General features: G+C 40.0%; 1 protein-coding gene across 1 annotated transcript in view; it reads left to right on the top strand.

The window, feature by feature from the left end:
• LOC136831124 (cell adhesion molecule Dscam1-like) overlaps window positions 1-20,000 on the top strand; it is a 498,139-nt gene that overhangs the window by 429,900 nt on the left and 48,239 nt on the right. Inside the window, exons 18-19 of the mRNA XM_067091077.1 lie at window positions 15,574-15,720; window positions 18,102-18,298. Of these exons, the coding sequence (XP_066947178.1) occupies window positions 15,574-15,720; window positions 18,102-18,298 (344 nt within the window). The remainder of the gene's footprint in view (window positions 1-15,573; window positions 15,721-18,101; window positions 18,299-20,000) is intronic.

The following is a 20,000-nucleotide window of genomic DNA, read 5'->3' as shown; positions in this document are numbered from 1 at the left end:
CTTATTTTGAAGTAGTAAATAATTTCGTCGCGATGACATTTTCACATAATCAAAGGTATGGCCGTCCAAGAAACATTATCTGCTGTGCCAGGATTTATTTCAATATGTCACTTGAAAGATGACTGTTATTAGGAAAAGGTCAAATTTTTCATGTAATACATTCATCTACAAAAAATGTATGACCTTCCATGTGCTACTTTTTGCCATTTCAAGACACCTTCTGTCACGTAAAACTGGACCTTTTTCAAGATATCTTTTATTTGCATTAGATTCCTGTCGATCGTATGTGACATGCGTGCTAAAGAGTGGTTTACCTTATGTGCAGGTTTGATTTTCTTTTGCGTTTTGGTCCTTTCAACAATCCAGAATGGTTTTTAATTCTCAAAGTTCATGTTGAGCGATAATGTTACCGTATGTGTATCCAGCCCACAAATTAGACATTCGTCGGTTCATATATATCAACTACTTCTGTGATCATTATAAGTATACCAATTCTAAAAGCTGCATCGTGGGCGAATGAAATTATTAATTACCAATTAAATTAGTTTTGCAAGATTTGTTTTGGCTGTTAATATTGAATGCATATGTTTTAATTGAGTAGTTTACATATTTGGAGACGTATTTTTACAGAAAGGTGTATATCGTCAGGGTATTTTAAAACCGTGTACAATCTAAAACCTTATGATGGATGTACAAAGTTTAATATTTCACATTGACGGGAAATGTAAGGCTGTTTCCTTATATCTGCTGTTTGCATGTTTTTTTTCATATGTTGATGTGATGCCGGAGATGTGTTAGGAGGATTAATAGGAAATGTAGTCAAGTTAATTGTTAAAAAAGTTAATTGTTAAAAAACGTTCGCACTATTATGTTTGGGATGTCTGCCGGCATTCCTGTCTGAGTTTTCTGGTTAATACAAATAATAGTAGCTAATTTTCCTGTGGGTATATACTTTTGTGCATAGAAATGGAAAAGCTGTATGATAGAAAAATGCTTCTTTTTACCATTTTTACCATACATACGTATATTTTTTGTGGGGGACATGGATCTAGACTCTTGTGCTCAAGGTTGACCTTCCAGTTTTCAGAAAGTCTCTTTAGGGTTGAGGTTTGCAAGTCCCATACCCACCCTAACCTGGCTGCTCTCTACCACAGTGTACTAACCGCTAGATATGCACACAAAAACTAATGTATACACACACATACACTAGCGAAAGGCAAGCGCAATGCTGCGCGGTGCAGGAGGGCAGTTGAAGGACTCCCTGTTTAAACGCGGCTGCCAGTCGTGAACTGGGTCCTTCGTTTAAGGACTTCTCTTTGGATATTTCATTGACCTCATACAGATCAGCGTTGCAATACTTATGGTCATCATCGCCATTAATAAATAATGTGGCCTCAAGGGAATAAAAATAAAATTTCCAAGAAATTGTTAAAATGGTAAAAATAAATTGACGATACGTTATAAATATTCAAGGAAACCAACTTCTTGGACGAACTTAAAAATATCCTCTCCGAGATCCCAGGAAAGACGATAATTACCCTTGTCATCAATGAACTCTGAGAAGAAACGATTTCTCTAGTCCCCTAGGTTGGGGCACTGGACCAGCGCAAAGTGCTTCACAGAGACTGATGACAATAATACGAAATGCACTTTCCCTTAGAATTCTTGGCATGGGAGAATTTTGATAAAAACTGAGTGATGCAGAGTACACTACGAAAATAAAATAAAAATATATTTAATCATCTGGAAAACAGAAATAGAGAAATAAAAAGCATTCTTTAGTGGGAAATCAAACTGCAATGATTTCCTTATCAGCTCTTCCAAGGAATTCTGCCCTCAAAGAACTGGCCTCCCTAAGGAGTTTTTGGCGCTCACCCTTGGTGCCCTCACCAGGCCGGCTTCCCCAGCCTGGCAGGATAACTGCCTTCCTACGTGGAAGCAGCCTCTGGGTCGGAACCTTCCTTTCAAGGCTGCCATCAAGAGACTGGTGAGTCTTGGGTGCTTTTGGGCCTCATCCTTGAAGTTCTTTGGTCCTCTCCAGGGCCGCCTCCCCAGCCTGGCAGGATACCTGCCCTCCTCCGAGGAGCAGCTTCTGAGTCGGACCCTTCCCTTCAAAGCTGCCCTCAAGAGACTGGGGAGCCTTGGGGGCTTTTGGGCCTCAACCTTGAAGTTCTTGGGCCCTCTCCAGTCCCGCTTCCCAGCCTGGCAGGATACCTGCCTTTCTCCGAGGAAGCAGCCTCTGGGTCAGACCCTTCCCTTCAAGGATGCCCTCAAGAGACTGGCGAGCCTTGTGGGCTTTTCGGCCTCATCATTGAAGTTCTTGGGCCCCTCTCCAGTCCCGCTTCCCCAGCCTGGCAGGATACCTACCTTCCTCCGAGGAAGTAGCCTCTGGGTCAAACCCTTCCCTTCAAGGGTGCCCTCAAAAGACTGGCGAGCCTTGTGGGCTTTTGGGCCTCAGCCTTGAAGTTCTTGGGCCCTCTCCAGGCCCGCTTCCCCAGCCTGGCAGGATACCTGCCTTCCTCCGAGGAAGCAGCCTCTGGGTCAGACCCTTCCCTTCAAGAGTGCCCTCAAAAGACTGGCGAGCCTTGTGGGCTTTTGGGCCTCATCCAAGAAGTTCTTGGGCCCTCTCCAGGCCCGTTTCCCCAGCCTGGCAGGAGATCTGCCTTCCTCCGAGGAAGCAGCCTCTGGGTCGGACCCTTCCCTTCAAGGGTGCCCTCAAGAGACTAGCGAGCCTTGTGGGCTTTTGGGCCTCAGCCTTGAAGTTCTTGGGCCCTCTCCAGGACTGCTTCCCCAGCCTGGCAGGATACCTGCCTCCCTCCGAGGAAGCAGCCTCTGGGTCAGACCCTTCCCTTCAAGGGTGCCCTCAAAAGACTGGCGAGCCTTGAGGGCTTTTGGGCCTCATCCTTGAAGTTTTTGGGCCCTCTCCAGGCCCGCTTCCCCAGCCTGGCAGGATACCTGCCTTCCTCCGAGGAAGCAGCCTCTGGGTCAGACCCTTCCCTTCAAGGGTGCCCTCAAAAGACTGGCGAGCCTTGTGGGCTTTTGGGCCTCATCCTTGAAGTTCTTGGGCCCTCTCCAGGGCCCTTCCCCCAGCCTGGCAGGATACCTGCCTTCCTCCGAGGAAGCAGCCTCTGGGTTAGACCCTTCCCCTTCAAGGGTGCCCTCAAAAGACTGTCGAGCCTTGTGGGCTTTTGGGCCTCAGCTTTAAAGTTCTTGGGCCCTCTCCAGGCCCGCTTACCCAGCCTGGCAGGATACCTGCCTTCCTCCGAGGAAGCAGCCTCTGGGTCAGACCCTTCCCTTCAAGGGTGCCCTCAGAAGACTGGCGAGCCTTGTGGGCTTTTGGGCCTCATCCTTGAAGTTCTTGGGCCCTCTCCAGGCCCACTTCCCCAGCCTGGCAGGATACCTGCCTTCCTCCGAGGAAGCAGCCTCTGGGTCAGACCCTTCCCTTCAAGGGTGCCCTCAAAAGACTGTCGAGCCTTGTGGGCTTTTGGGCCTCATCCTTGAAGTTCTTGGGCCCTCTCCAGGGCCGCTTCCCCAGCCTGGCAGGATACCTGCCTTCCTCCGAGAAAGCAGCCTCTGGGTCAGACCCTTCCCTTCAAGGGTGCCCTCAAAAGACTGTCGAGCCTTGTGGGTTTTTGGGCCTCAGTCTTGAAGTTCTTGGGCCCTCTCCAGGCCCACTTCCCCAGCCTGGCAGGATACCTGCCTTCCTCCGAGGAAGCAGCCTCTGGGTTAGACCCTTCCCTTCAAGGGTGCCCTCAAAAGACTGTCGAGCCTTGTGGGCTTTTGGGCCTCATCCTTGAAGTTCTTGGGCCCTCTCCAGGGCCGCTTCCCCAGCCTGGCAGGATACCTGCCTTCCTCCGAGAAAGCAGCCTCTGGGTCAGACCCTTCCCTTCAAGGGTGCCCTCAAAAGACTGTCAAGTCTTGTGGGCTTTTGGGCCTCAGCCTTGAAGTTCTTGGGCCCTCTCCAGGCCCACTTCCCCAGCCTGGCAGGATACCTGCCTTCCTCCGAGGAAGCAGCCTCTGGGTTAGACCCTTCCCTTCAAGGGTGCCCTCAAAAGACTGTCGAGCCTTGTGGGCTTTTGGGCCTCAGCCTTGAAGTTCTTGGGCCCTCTCCAGGACCGCTTCCCCAGCCTGGCAGGATACCTGCCTTCTTCCGAGGAAGCAGCCTCTGGGTCAGACCCTTCCCTTCAAGGGGTGCCCTCAAAAGACTGTCGAGCCTTGTGGGCTTTTGGGCCTCAGCCTTGAAGTTCTTGGGCCCTCTCCAGGCCCGCTTCCCCAGCCTGGCAGGATACCTGCATTCCTCCGAGGAAGCAGCCTCTGGGTCAGACCCTTCCCTTCAAGGGTGCCCTCAAAAGACTGTCGAGCCTTGTGGGCTTTTGGGCCTCAGCCTTGAAGTTCTTGGGCCCTCTCCAGGCCCGCTTCCCCAGCCTGGCAGGATACCTGCCTTCCTCCGAGGAAGCAGCCTCTGGGTCAGACCCTTCCCTTCAAGGGTGCCCTCAAAAGACTGTAAAGCCTTGTGGGCTTTTGGGCCTCAGCCTTGAAGTTATTGGGCCCTCTCCAGGACCGCTTCCCCAACCTGGCAGGATACCTGCCTTCCTCCGAGGAAGCAGCCTCTTGGTCAGACCCTTCCCTTCAAGGGTGCCCTCAAAAGACTGTAAAGCCTTGTGGGCTTTTGGGCCTCATCCTTGAAGTTCTTGGGCCCTCTCCAGGATTGCTTCCCCAGCCTGGCAGGATACCTGCCTTCCTCCGAGGAAGTAGCTTCTGGGTCAGACCCTTCCCTTCAAGGGTGCCCTCAGAAGACTGTCGAGCCTTGTGGGCTTTTGGCCTCAGCCTTGAAGTTCTTGGGCCCTCTCCAGGACCGCTTCCCCAGCCTGGCAGGATACCTGCCTTCCTCCGAGGAAGCAGCCTCTGGGTTAGACCCTTCCCTTCAAGGGTGCCCTCAAAAGACTGTCGAGCCTTGTGGGCTTTTGGGCCTCAGCCTTGAAGTTCTTGGGCCCTCTCCAGGCCCACTTCCCCAGCCTGGCAGGATACATGCCTTCCTCCGAGGAAGCAGCCTCTGGGTAGACCCTTCCCTTCAAGGGTGCCCTCAAAAGACTGTCGAGCCTTGTGGGGCTTTTGGGCCTCATCCTTGAAGTTCTTGGGCCCTCTCCAGGCCCGCTTCCCCAGCCTGGCAGGATACCTGCCTTCCTCCGAGGAAGCAGCCTCTGGGTCAGACCCTTCCCTTCAAGGGTGCCCTCAAAAGACTGTCGAGCCTTTGTGGGCTTTTTGGGCCTCATCCTTGAAGTTCTTGGGCCCTCTCCAGGACCGCTTCCCCAGCCTGGCAGGATACCTGCCTTCCTCCGAGGAAGCAGCCTCTGGGTCAGACCCTTCCCTTCAAGGGTACCCTCAAAAGACTGTCGAGCCTTGTGGGCTTTTGGGCCTCATCCTTGAAGTTCTTGGGCCCTCTCCAGGACCGCTTCCCCAGTTGGCAGGATACCTGCCTTCCTCCGAGGAAGCAGCCTCTGGGTTAGACCCTTCCCTTCAAGGGTGCCCTCAAAAGACTGTAAAACCTTGTGGACATTTGGGCCTCAGCCTTGAAGTTCTTGGGCCCTCTCCAGGACCGCTTCCCCAGCCTGGCAGGATACCTGCCTTCCTCCGACGAAGCAGCCTCTGGGTCAGACCCTTCCCTTCAAGGGTGCCCTCAAAAGACTGTCGAGCCTTGTGGGCTTTTGGGCCTCATCCTTGAAGTTCTTGGGCCCTCTCCAGGACCGCTTCCCCAGCCTGGCAGGATACCTGCCTTCCTCCGAGGAAGCAGCCTCTGGGTCAGACCCTTCCCTTCAAGGGTGCCTCAAAGACTGTCGAGCCTTTGGGCTTTTGGGCCTCATCCTTGAAGTTCTTGGGCCCTCTCCAGGACCGCTTCCCCAGCCTGGCAGGATACCTGCTACTTCCTCCGAGGAAGCAGCCACTGGGTCAGACCCTTCCCTTCAAGGGTGCCCTCAAAAGACTGTCGAGCCTTGTGGGCTTTTGGGCCTCATCCTTGAAGTTCTTGGCCCTCTCCAGGCCCGCTTCCCCAGCCTGGCAGGATACCTGCCGTCCTCCGAGGAAGCAGCCTCTGGGTCAGACCCTTCCCTTCAAGGGTGCCCTCAGAAGACTGGCGAGCCTTTTGCGCTTTTGGGCCTCATCCTTGAAGTTCTTGGGCCCTCTCCAGGACCGCTTCCCCAGCCTGGCAGGATACCTGCCTTCCTCCGAGGAAGCAGCCTTTGGGTCAGACCATTCCCTTCAAGAGTGCCCTAAAGAGACTGGCGAGCCTTGTGGGCTTTTGGGCCTCAGCCTTGAAGTTCTTGGGCCCTTTCCAGGCCCACTTCTCCAGCCTGGCAGGATACCTGCCTTCCTCCGAGGAAGCAGCCTCTGGGTCAGACCCTTCCCTTCAAGGGTGCCCTCAAGAGACTGGCGAGCCTTGTGGGCTTTTGAGCCTCAGCCTTGAAGTTTTTGGGCCCTCTCCAGGCCCGCTTCCCCAGCCTGGCAGGATACCTGCCTTACTCCAAGGAAGCAGCCTCTGGGTCGGACCCTTCCCTTCAAGGCTGCCCTCAAGAGACTTCCGAGCCTTGTCCTTAGAGGAGGGCTTGCGTTGGCAACTTTTGGACTCCATCCTGAGAAGGGTCTTCTTCTTGTTGTTTGCATGTCCATTGTCGTGATGCAGTTTTCTTCAGGAAGTTCTGTTTTTGCCTCTTTATCTTCTTTTAAACGATCTGTGTTGATATCCAAGTCCCTTCACCATACTCTTTGCTTTGTCTTACCCAGCTTTTCAAATATGACACTTGCTCTCTCTGGAGACTTTGGAGTTCGGCGCATGCACGAATGGCATTTCTTTCGTCCTTCCAGGAGCCGAAGACTGAAGAATTCAAAAATTTCTTGAAGGATAATTCCGAAAGTTTTAGATCATTTTAACATCGCGTTTACTATTACTTAGAGTTCTTTTTCTGATTTTACCTTGCTTTCCAAAAAGTAATTCTGTGAATCCAAAATCTTTCAAGCAGCTTCTAACACCTCAGATTCTCTACTTTTTTCTTGGTCAACATTCTTCAGTTTACGTCCAAGCCGATGTCCTCTCTTTTCTTTATTCCTTTTCTTTCTTATTTCGAGCGAAGAACCTCTCCAATTGGTAATTTTGGGTATCCAAAATCTCTTCTCAGTCAGATTAGAAACTACCTCATGTTCTCTACCTTTTATTTCGTATAAACTTTTCAGTTCCTCCATGCTACTGTCTTCCTCTCTTCTTGATTATTTCCTTCCTTATTTCGAATGAACAACTTGCGTCCATAAGTGACAGTACAACTGTAGAGCTGCTGAATAAATACACAATCGTAGAAAGCAGGAACCTCGACTTCATACTTGCTCCGCGAAGTAGTCCATATTTTCATCAGTAAAACGTCTTAGGAAAAACACGAAGATATTACGTACCAGGCGACGGTTATTCTTACTCGCAGCAGATGATATGAAATTTTCCTGAAAGTTTTATTGTCATGAAAATATCAATATTTTAAAAAAAGAAAGAAATATAAATTTGGAGAAAAATCATCATCATCGTAGGGTTTTTCTCTGGTCATCATGAGTATTCACATGATGTTTATTTAGTGTTTATGGTTTAGTGAATGTTTTGTGAATGTTAGTGTTTAGGATGTAAGTATTTGGTGAATGCTTAGTGAGTGTTAAGGTTTTAGTGAATGTTTAGTGTGTAAGTGTTTAGGGTTTAGTGAATGTTAATGTTTAGTGAATGTTTAGTGTGTATGTATTCAGTGAATGTTAGTGAGTGTTTAGAATTTAGTGAATGTTTAGTGTGTAAGTGTTTAGGGTTTAGAGAATGTTTAGTTTGTAAGTGTTTAGTGAGTGTTTAGGGTTCAGGGACTGTAGTTTGTAAGTGTTTAGTGAGTGTTTAGGGTTCAGGGACTGTAGTTTGTGTTTAGTGAGTGTTTAGGGTTCAGTGAATGTTTAGTGAATGTTAGTGTTTAGTGAATGTTTAGTGTGTAAGTATTCTGTGAATTTTTATTGACTGTTTTGTGAATGTTAGTGTTTAGTGAATGTTTAGTGTGTAATTGTTCAGTGAGTGTTTAATGATTTGATTAGTGAATGTTGTGTTTAGGGGTTTAATGAGCATTTAGGGTTTAGTGAGTATTTAGTGTTTAATGAGTGTTTAGGGTTTAGTGAGTGTTTAGTGTACAGTGAGTGTTTAGTAGGTGTTTAGTGTATAGTGAATACTTAGTGAATGTTTAGTGTATAGTGAGTGCCTAGTGATTACTGAGTATTCAGTGAGTGTTTAATTTTATTGAATATGAGTGTATAGTAATTGTGAGTGTTTGGTGAGATTGTATAGTAAGTGTAAATGTTTAGTGAGTCTGAGTGAGTGTTAGTGTCTATTGATTGTATTTTACTGTTTAGTTAGTGTTTAGTGACTGTATGCAAAGAAAGTTCTGTAAGTTACAGGAACCATTAATGCTAGAATTTGCTTAGATCCAAGAGCAGATGCTTAGGCCTTGACGACAATGGGTGGAGTACTTAGGTCAACCTGTATTTATAAGGTAATTTTTCTCTGTGAAATTGGGTCAAGTAATAATGATAATAATAATAATAATAATAATAACAACAACAACGATAGTAAAAATAATAGTAATAATATTATTATTATATATATATTTTACAGTGATGGTCAATTTACCTATAAAAATATAACATTCTTATATAATTAAACAAGAGGAAAAAAGCTTTTCAATAAGAGTTGCCGTATAGTGCTTCATTTCTGCATTTGATATTATACGGATTAGAAGTACTATTGGGCTGGACTTATAATAATTAAACAAGAGGAAATTTGACCTATCAGACCTTTCATATGGCCGCCCGAGGTCACATGCTTGGCAGGGAGATCGCCACTCCATGTTATTGACGCTCTCTGATTAAAACGTATTCTTGAAGACGTCTTCACGACTCCAGAAACCTTTGAAGCAGTCTTCAGCTCCTGAAGCATTCCTGGAGAAACGCCCATTGGATTATAACGTCTTCTTAAATTCTTAAAGACTCCAGGATCCTGTGAAGCCGTCTTCAGTTCCTGTCGGATCCATTTCCACCGAAGAAACCTTCGAAGCCTTTCGTCTCCAGGAAGGACCAAATCCCATTCAGAGCCTGGAGATGGTCTTGAAGCCTTCGGAAGCTCCAAAAGCCTCCTGAATTCATCTCCAAGAACGTGGGCATCCCCAAAGAAATCTTCGAAGCCTTTCATTCCATAAAACTCTATTCTTTAGTACTGTGCAAGAAATCCAAAGACTACAGAGCCTGTAGATTGTCTTGAAGCCTCCGGAATTCCCAGAAGCCTTCGGAATTCCCAAATTCCCTACTGTCAGCCCAGGGGAGGACAAAATCCACTTGAAATTTATATATATATATATATATATATATATATATATATATATATATATATACATATATATATATATATATATATATATATATATATATATATATATATATATATATATATAATATATATATATATATATATATATATATATATATATATATATATATATATATATATATATATAAATATAAAATTATATATATGTGTGTATATATATATATACACAGTATATATGTGTGTGTATATGTATATATATGTATATATATATGGGTGTGTGTAAAATACACTAAAGTTTTACTGTGCAACATATACATAGACAACATATGCATAGACTGAAATATTGCTCAATAGAAACATCGGTATTATTCATACATGCATGATTTTGATTTCCTTTGTGCGTGTATTACGAAGCGTGTAATACAATTACTTTTCCCCCAGTATATATTTTTGGAAGTCCAATAAATATATGCAAATTTTCACTTGCGTTGGCTTTGTTCGTAGGTGAACTTTATAGAAATATCTTTTGGCCCTTTCATAAAGACTGAAAAGTATTTTGCCTAGTGTGGCAAGGGAGGGCATTTCTGACGAGGTGAACTTGTTACCACAACATTCTGCATAATTTGATAGCTTTAAAAGGCTTTCTTTTTATTTACATGCGAAGTATGGATCAAAAATATGTTTGGTGCCTCCTTTCCTTTTTGAAATGGTTATTATAATTTTTATGCCTCTTGTAACAAGACAATTTTCTTTAAGTCTCGAATGTTATGTAAATTTTTCTGTAATATTATGTAAATTTTTTTCTGTTGCTACCGTAGTAAAACAATATTTTTTTGTTTCTCATTTGTTTTTTAATATAGTTTGTTTCCTGGTAAGGTTCTCTAACACAGGTTAAGGATATCTTTTTAGACTGGTTTTATTCCCTTAACAACAAATAACATTTTTATAAGTACGATTTACTTTTTCGCGATTCTAAAGTGTTTTATATAAATATCTATATTTATATTTACTTATTTGTATGTATATGTGCAAGTATGTATGCCAGCTTGGATATGAACAAGTTTCTTTGTATGTATGCCAGCTTGAGCTCTTAAATTATATGAACAAGTTTATTTACATACATGCATCCATACATATATATATGATATATTATTATATATATATATATATATATATATATATATATATATATATATATATATATATATACATATATATATATATATATATATATATATATATATATATATATATATATATATATATATATATATATATATATATATATATATATATATATATATATATATATATATATATATACTGTATATATATATAAACCTGTACTACCTGGCACTGGGGAATTAGGATATACAAAGTGAGAAAAATATGAATCCCTTTTTCAATTATTTTATAAATTATTTCATAACCTCAACATCCCGGGAACCGGAACAAGGAGTAATTTCATTGCTTGACATAACGTATACGCGTAACGCCTTCTCTCATGCGCTTGACACTTAGGTTAATTGGGTGGTCATTTAGATAATCATGACCGTAATTGGACGTAATTAAGCCAAGGACGATGCACGTTAATGGACAGCCCACGGCAGGGATTTACGAAAGCTCCAGAGGAGCTTTATGTGCGCTCTCTAATTGAAAGGACGCCCGCATTCGAATCTTTCTATGTATGCAGAAATACGACCAACACAAAAATGAAATATTAACTAGAGCTGGTGTGAGTCTGCGCTGTCGAGATAGATGAATACTTCTTCCTCTTGTTTCCGGAAGGAGAGATATGTGTGGAAATGTATCGGTGGAGTGCCATTTGCTTGTTTTTCAGGGGGAGAGAGGTAGGAGAGGGAGTATAGACAGTAGATAGAAACTTCATCTACTTTTTGTTTTCAGAGGGAGAGTTGTACGAGAGGATGTATAGACCGATACACTCAGAGACCTCACCTGCTTGTTTATAGAGAGAGAGAGAGAGAGGTGAGGATGTTTAGATAAACAGAGACCTCATCCGCTTGTTTTTTAGGGGGAGAGAGGATGTACAGATAGGCAGGCATACTTCTGCTTGTAGTTTATGGGAAGGGATTGAGAGGTAGGAGAAAATGCATAGATAGTGAAATAGAGACCTCATGTGCTTGTTTTTAGGGGGAGGTGAGGATGTATAGACTTACACTGAGACCTTATCTGCTAGTAATTTTTAAGCAGGGAGAGGATAGACATCCTGTATACCCAGATAAATATGGAGTGAGAGGGACAGGATATTGTGTACAGATACCCAGAGGCCTCATGTACTTGCGTTTCGAACAAGAGATCTTTTGTCCGTTCATTTTTGGAGCGAATGGGGGAGGAAAGATTCAATAGACAGATGAGAGATATTATACAATTGTCTTCGGAGGGAGATAACCAGGTGAAGGTATAAAAACAGGAGACCTTATCTGCTCTTGTTCTGAGAGTAGGTTTAAGAGATAACACATAGAGGTCTCATCTGCTTCTCTTCGGCTGGAGAGAGATCCAAGAGATGATACATGAATACATGTGTAGGAACCTCATCTATTTGTGTTTAAAAGGAGAGGTGTATGAGAGAATACATGGGTAGCAATCTTATGTGCTCTTCTGGAGGAAGAGAGATAAGAGAGAGTAGATATACAGTACAGATAGATAGATATTTAGAGTGAGTGACGTCATCTTCTTGTTTTTGGAGGGAGAAAAGTAGGGAAGAATTGATGGTCAGGGAAATGGGGGAGAGGATAGTTACATGCATACATACATACATACATACAATGTCGATATAGCTTCAGTGCTTCCCTGTAGGTGAATGTGAACTCAAAATCAAATCAGTTCTTCTGTGGATATTGCTGAGAGCGAAAAGAGGAGAGAGACCAAGACTTAAAGGTAGTTCTCCTGCAGTTGATAAATGTAACATAGAGAAAGAATTAAAATGGAAAGTATTTTTTCTATTTTGCACCAATGATTTTTACGTATTTATTATTCCTAGTTCACCATTCGTTTTTACATGCAAAAGAGAGAAAGAATTAAAATGGAATGTATTGTTTTTTTGTATTGCGCGTCAGTGACATTGATTTTTTCAGTGTTCATAATTCAAAATTTCGAGGTCTGTCGAAGAAAACAAACTAAGTGACGTCATTTTTAAATCCCTCCGCGCTTCTTGCACTTCAGCATCGGCCGGATGATCATAAAAGACTCTCTCTCACATTTTTGCGTTTTATTCACATTTTTCCACTCCAAGTGATGTTTACAGAAACTCCCGGGAAGAAGTAGATGAGCGGCAAATATTGGAACAAAGAATTCGGAGGGAAGACTGATGTTCGGCTCGTAATTGTTTGCGTTGTCTCTGTAAACAATATAGAGTTTCACCCCCAGCCCTTCAGACTGGTGCTCTGTCGTTGCCTTGTGCAAAACAAATGGGGACGTAGATGAAAACAAGTCTTCTGAATCTACGTTTACAGAGAGTCCTGTTTTCCCTTCATCTCCATCTTTCGAAGGATCTTGGTTTGTTGCTCCCTTTGCTGGTAGCCTTATTTTTTTTCTGTCAGAAGTATCTTGGTCTTAGATAATTATTCATTTTGATTTTAAGCCATGTCTGAGACAGTTAATAATGGCAAAGAGTTGAGTCGCAATATTCGTAATCTTTCGGTTTCATTGTTATGCCCAGTTGCATAATATTCATAATTTCTCGTGATATGTGCCAGTTTTTTTCTCTACCACATGCTTTGACATATGTATAGTTGGTACCCCATGAATATGACTTGTGTGTTCCACCTAATTAGCATCATTAACCTAATAACGTCAAGCTTTTCCTTGCGGGATTACACGTGAAATGGAGATGTGATTTTCCATCATAATTTTCCAAGACTTTCTGGGACTCCTTGCTGGTCTTAGTCCCGCAACATCTGAATCAAATACTTTTCTGCCTCACTGTTCCGTACGCCTCATCGCATGTCCAAAGCCCTTGTGTTTTAGTCGCTTCAAACCATTTACGTGGTTGTAAACCTCGTATGTTACAAGAGCCATTGTTGAAGATTCTAACCCATTTCAAGGTCTTCTCATGTTTGGCCAAATTCTCGTGGATAATTGTGGCGTAGAGCGGTTTAGTTGCAGTTGTGGATGAAGGCTCTTTGTCATCCTTTTCATCCGCTCAGAAGCACATGGATGTGACGTCAGTCAAATATGACGGGCGGACTTCCAAGTATTTCAACGCAGGCTGCAGCTGTTTATGCATTCAAGATTTCACATAATCAACGTTACCGTAGGCACCCCCCCCCCCTCCCCTTTTTTTGTCAGATTTATTTTTATGTAAGAGTTAATTCAAAGATTTCTTCATAATATTGATATGTTATGAACTAAGTAATGCTTTTACGAACCATTACTGGAAGCATATTGTATATTTGTATATATATATATATATATATATATATATATATATATATATATATATATATATATATATATATGTGTGTATGTGTGTGTGTATACACACAATATATATATATTGTATATATATATATATATATATATATATATATATATATATATATATATATATATATATATGTGTATGTGTGTGTGATATATTATATATACACATATATATGAACTAATGACGAAGATCCAAGGATTTATTATGTAGTCTTAGTTACTCCCGTTAACTTTGATAGTTTATCCCTTAACCATAGTGCATTATATAAAAAAATATATTCCCATTGTTGTGAACCATTGCCTAATGCATAGATTGAAAGTTGTAATTGTGCGTTATATAAAAAAAATATATTCCCACTGTTTTGAACCATTGCCTAATACCTAGATTGAAAGTTGTAATTATATCAATGGCATATTCAAGTATCTTTCTGCCAAACGTTTCATCAAGCAACGAAGTAGATAGCGCTGTTTCCTCTCCTGACACCGCCTCAAATTGACGTAATGAAGTGAGTGGCCTATATTTTGTCATATCATTAGTATATTTTATAGGCTTCTTGCTGCAGATTTTGCGGCAGGGTAATAAAAGATGCGAGAAAGCTCGCTAATGTCATGCTGCATATTACTCGCACAGTTTTTACAATACAGTATGTTTTTTAATCATTTTAATATGCAGGCATATCCACATCAAAATTTTGATGCTTGTTTTATAGTTAAATATATGCCTCAGTGGTTACTGTCCTCTGCTCAGTGGCAAGACTCATGGGATCAATCCCACGGAGGGGGAAAGACTGGCCCATCTCCTGTCAAATACGACATGCCTCTGTTGACTTATGCAGTGAATTATATATCTTGTGATTAGTTGACTGCTGTGGGTTGCAGCTAGGAAGGGATGAAAGGTGCTTAAAGCTAGCAACCTCATCCCAAAAAGACTTTCTGAGATGCTAAGGCGTAGCACTCTCTGGAACCAACTCATTTAAAGGGGTAAAACGCATAAACACACACACACACACACGTTATTATCATTATTATTTCAGTAGATGAAACCTATTCACATGGAATAATCACACAGGGGCCGTTGACTTGCAATTCAAGCTTCCAAAGAATGTTGTTTTCAGCCTCCCACCGCAGACCCCACACTGCAGCAGTTACTGATCATGATACAGAGCCAGTGATTTTTCATCGCCCTCGGGGGGAAGCGAACCCACGACATCTGAGTGGCATGCCACGACACTAACCACTATATTACATATTATCAGTATATGAATTTTTGTTTCTCCTATTTTTATATTCACAAATATTAAGCCACAAATAGCCCATTTACTATCCTCATTGGACGGGTGGGTACCGTTCTCACCTAGCACTCTGCTGGGCTCGCGTTCGATTCTCCAACCGGCCAATGAAGAATTAGAGGAATTTATTTCTGGTGATAGAAATTCATTTCTCGCTATAATGTGGTTCGGATTCCACAATAAGCTGTAGGTCCCGTTGCTAGGTAACCAATTGGTTCTTAGCCACGTAAAATAAGTCTAATCCTTCGGGCCAGCCCTAGGAGAGCTGTTAATCAGCTCAATGGTCTGGTTAAACTAAGGTATATTTAACTTAACCTCGTAAATAACCTTGTTAACCCAAGGGCAATTATGTGTGTGTTTGGATGTATGTATTTTTGTATGTATGTATGTTTGTGCGTAATTGCCATACGGACTTCTCCCACCCTCACGTCATTCATTCGTGTACTTCTTTCTTTTAAGACGTCCCGAAGCCTCCTTCCGGAGTAGCGGTTTCCGAGGAAGGCTCCCGACACATCACTCTTACGTGGACACCTCCGGAGGACTCCAACGCCCCTATATCAGCCTACATCGTCAATTTCACTCCTCAGGATGTTCAGCCATCGCCAAGTAAGATTCAGTTATTTTATTTTTCAGGGCCATTTTATTCCTATTCTTGTGATTCATATGCATTTATTTATTCATTTTTGTATTATTAATTTGAAGCAGTTAACCTTGGAGCCATAATGCAGACTTCATTATTGTAGGCTAGACAATAAATTATTCTTTGAATATTAATGCAAATAATTATTTTTTTCCTTATACTTTGACTTATGTTTAATCGCACGTTCTGCTTTACTTATTTTTGCCATTCGACTTTAGCTCTTCATGATGACTTTGGGTAATTTTAGATTAAATGTGTTTGCATCACATCTCAAAAATATTTTTAATTTTTACAGTGCATGGTTTATATCTTTTAATTTCAGGAAAAATTTTAATATTCATAACGATGATAATAAATGCGAAGATATAAGTAATTCTAGCTGTGACAGTAATGTTTAAATACTCATATTTATTGTTTAGCGCGCTTTTGGTTCTTTTTGCATATTTGAAATGTAGTATATGAGTTGGTAGTTGGAGTAAAGGACAGATACACCATATGTTAGGTTAAATTAGATTCCGTAGGTTAAGCTGTGAACCACTTTACCGTGGAATCTAATGAATGATTTTTGAGATGAGTTTATGGACAAGCAAACCAATAGTTATTTTCCAAAAGCATTGGGACTGATGTATATTTGTTACTTAATTTCCAATAGGGTAACGATTATTAAATTGTCTGTTTATTATAAGTTTTTGAACGATAAGTCCAAATTTTTCAGTGATTTATGTTTTATTTGTGTTTTCTTAAAGGGAAATATTCTACGCACTTTGCATTCTCGCATAATCCTTTTTCAGTCACATCTATATCTGTTTTTTTTTTAACATTCGAAAAATATTCAATAATGTTGTTTATCCTGAGTGTCATGATTGTTTTTAAACTCGCACAAGTTTAATTTACCTTCAGTTAATCCGCATAATTTTTACAATAAAGATTTCCCGTTTAATTTTGTTTTCACAATTCTTTTCCCGTGAAGTTTAATCAGGTTCCATAAAAGGCATATTAATTATTCAGTGATTAATTCCTTGCACGTCCCAGGTCATTTCTAATTAATTTATTATCCTTTAACTTTTAATTTGTTTTTTCCTCATTTTTCAATACCTGCATCAAGTCATTCATATCGAATATATCAAAATGAGATATATCTCCCTAGATCAGTTTCTTTGATCTTGCGAACACGAATGATTTTTTTTGTAAACATTTATTTTTCAAGTAATTTAACACGCATAAAGTCGCACCAGCTGTTATGATTTGAATGCTTTGAAAGCAGCTTACCAAACATTATTATTAATGTACCAACGATTGGAAATCGTCGGAACAGTCATTTACTAATGCCATACTTTTAAAAGCATGTAATCGGTGAATCATTGATGGCGCCTCCTTGTAAACTGCTACATTACAGTAATATTTAAAAGATTATTATTATTATTATTATTATTATTATTTGGACAGAAACCATGAACTTATTGAGTTATTCGGAATACAGACTTTCCAATACAGTTCATCTAATAATATTGCTGCTGTGATTTTTGGCTAATCAATTAATATTGCTAATATTGCATGGTTCAAAGTCATCTACCAAAACGGGTATTCATTTTTAAACAATAAAGCTGCAACTTTTTTTTTTTAAATATATTATTAAAGAGTACATACTCTTTCAGGTCATTGCAACTTGTTGAATTGTGTTATATATATATATATATATATATATATATATATATATATATATATATATATATATATATATATATATATATATATATATATATATATATATATATATATATATATATATATATATTTGTATTTATGTTTATATGTTTTAAATTCACAAATATTAATCTACAAATATCGTTTAATAACCAGTTCACCATACCTTGAGAATTACTTACACTCAGTGGAAATTGTAACTAAAAAGTGTTTCTCATCCAGCCAAGAGTTCGAATCCTGTCGTGGACGGAGTATATACCAATTATGACTCCTATCGGGTGTAAGTTATTCCCAAGATACAGGAAATTAGATATTAAAGGAAATTTGCAGATTTACAGTTGTGTAGATTATATGTCTGTGATATACAGTATATATATATATATATATATATATATATATATATATATATATATATATATATATATATATATATATATATATATATATATATATATATATATATATATATATATATACATATATACAGTATATATATATTATATTATAAATATATATATATAAATATATATATTTATTTATTTTGTATATAAATATACCGTATATATTATTTTTGGCATTGATACCCTTGCCTGTCGTTACACCATGTCGGTTTGAACCCAAATGAGTCCATTCCCCCTGACAGACGGTCTCTTCGGAGGTCCTCGGGAGGTCACTGTGGAAGGAGACCAGAGAAGGGTGAGACTGGACGGTCTCCTACCAGCCACCACCTACATCTTCACCGTCGTGGCGGAGAACAGGGTCGGCAGGAGTCAGCCGTCCCAGGCCCTTCGCGTTTTGACGCAGGAGGAGGCGCCCTCCGGGCACCCGCAGAACGTCAGGGTGAGGGCATTGCACCTTTATGTGCACTGTGGAACTGAACTCTTGTTATGATAATTCCAGTTAGATTTAGCCCATTGATCATGCATACTCCGGGGGTTAGTTATGGTGGCAGTAACGTTTTGATCATTTTGATATGACTGGCTGAGCATTCGTTTTATTTATAGATTAGTTGACATCAAAGCTGTTTTATTAGCGTCATAAATCTGTAATAATAATGTTCCCCGTTTAAATTTTACCAATAGCTACAGTGACGTTTATAATTTGATAACGTTAGTATGACCCAGAGCCATATCATAATTTTATCAAATATGGACCAAGTGATGAGGTTTACAAATTAACGTTTTCTGAATGCTGAGATGTTTTTGTTTGTAAGGTATTAGTTTTCGAGGCTTTTTCGAATCAGGGGAAATTATTAACGGAGCAGGTTTATTTTTTTCATGTTCTCTTACGATTCCTTTTCGGAACACTTAACGAAATATTGTGAAATTAATTTCCTCTGTGATCTTTGGCCATGTTATATATATATATATATATATATATATATATATATATATATATATATATATATATATATATATATATATATATATATATATATATATATATATATATATATATATTATATAGCTACATATATATATATATATATATATGTATATGTATATGTATATGTATATAGATATATATATAAATATATAATATATATACATATATATATATATATATATATATATATATATATATATGCACATATAAATGTGTGTGTATATATATAATGTAAATATATTATGTACCTGATATATATACCTGTGTAAAATATTTGGACTTCTGAAATAGGATTAAACTCCCATCTATGCATATTCAAAAGTGATCAGACGGCTAGCGTGGAATTTTTAGGTCTGACTGCAGAATCCAATTTAATGCCTTCAAATGATATTGAATGAGTAGGTGGGTATTTTTATATGTCAGAGAGATTAGACTGACCTTTTTTGGATGTGGTTAAAAGAGTGTATTTGTGGACTCATGACCTTTTTTTTTTTTTTTTTTTTTTTTTTTTTTTGCTTGTGATTGAGGGGTTATTCCGGTACCTATTGATGTGATATATAAGCTGTTTGTACTGGCATACTTTTGACTGGCTAGATATTTTGATATACGAATGTAATCTGTTTGACGCTTTTACTAGATTTTGGAAACGTTTCTACCCGTTTTGTACCGACTTGGTTTTAGCTTAAACTTTTCAGATTCAGTCCAGAGGTTGATGTGACGCAGGAAAATTTGACTGAAATAGTACCTTGCTATTATTTCGTACCTTCTGAGAATTATTTTGATTTTATTGGATGTAGCTAAGGGCTGGGTTGCCAAGGTAATCAAGTTATCACCATAAGTGAATTTAGTCTGTCCCAAGTTTGGTTTGGATGTGTGTCGGAGATAAGGACTAACTCGAAAAAACGCCTTTGCCGTTTTTCCCGTTTTTTTTATATTTTTATTTACTTATCTCCCGAATTAATACTTTTGTAATGGTAAATGCCACTCATTCAGTCACCAATTCATTTTCCTGCAAAGTATTCTGACAACCATTTAAATGCATTGCGATCAAAGTTTACAAGTTCGGCGTAGGTCAACAATGCTAGGTAAAAGAAGATATATATATATATATATATATATATATATATATATATATATATATATATATATATATATA

Source organism: Macrobrachium rosenbergii, chromosome 48 (genome assembly GCF_040412425.1).
Source record: "Macrobrachium rosenbergii isolate ZJJX-2024 chromosome 48, ASM4041242v1, whole genome shotgun sequence".
Classification (NCBI taxonomy): Eukaryota; Metazoa; Arthropoda; class Malacostraca; order Decapoda; family Palaemonidae; genus Macrobrachium; species Macrobrachium rosenbergii.
The sequence above is the reverse complement of the archived record's forward strand: the minus strand, read 5'-3'. Positions and strand labels throughout refer to the sequence as shown.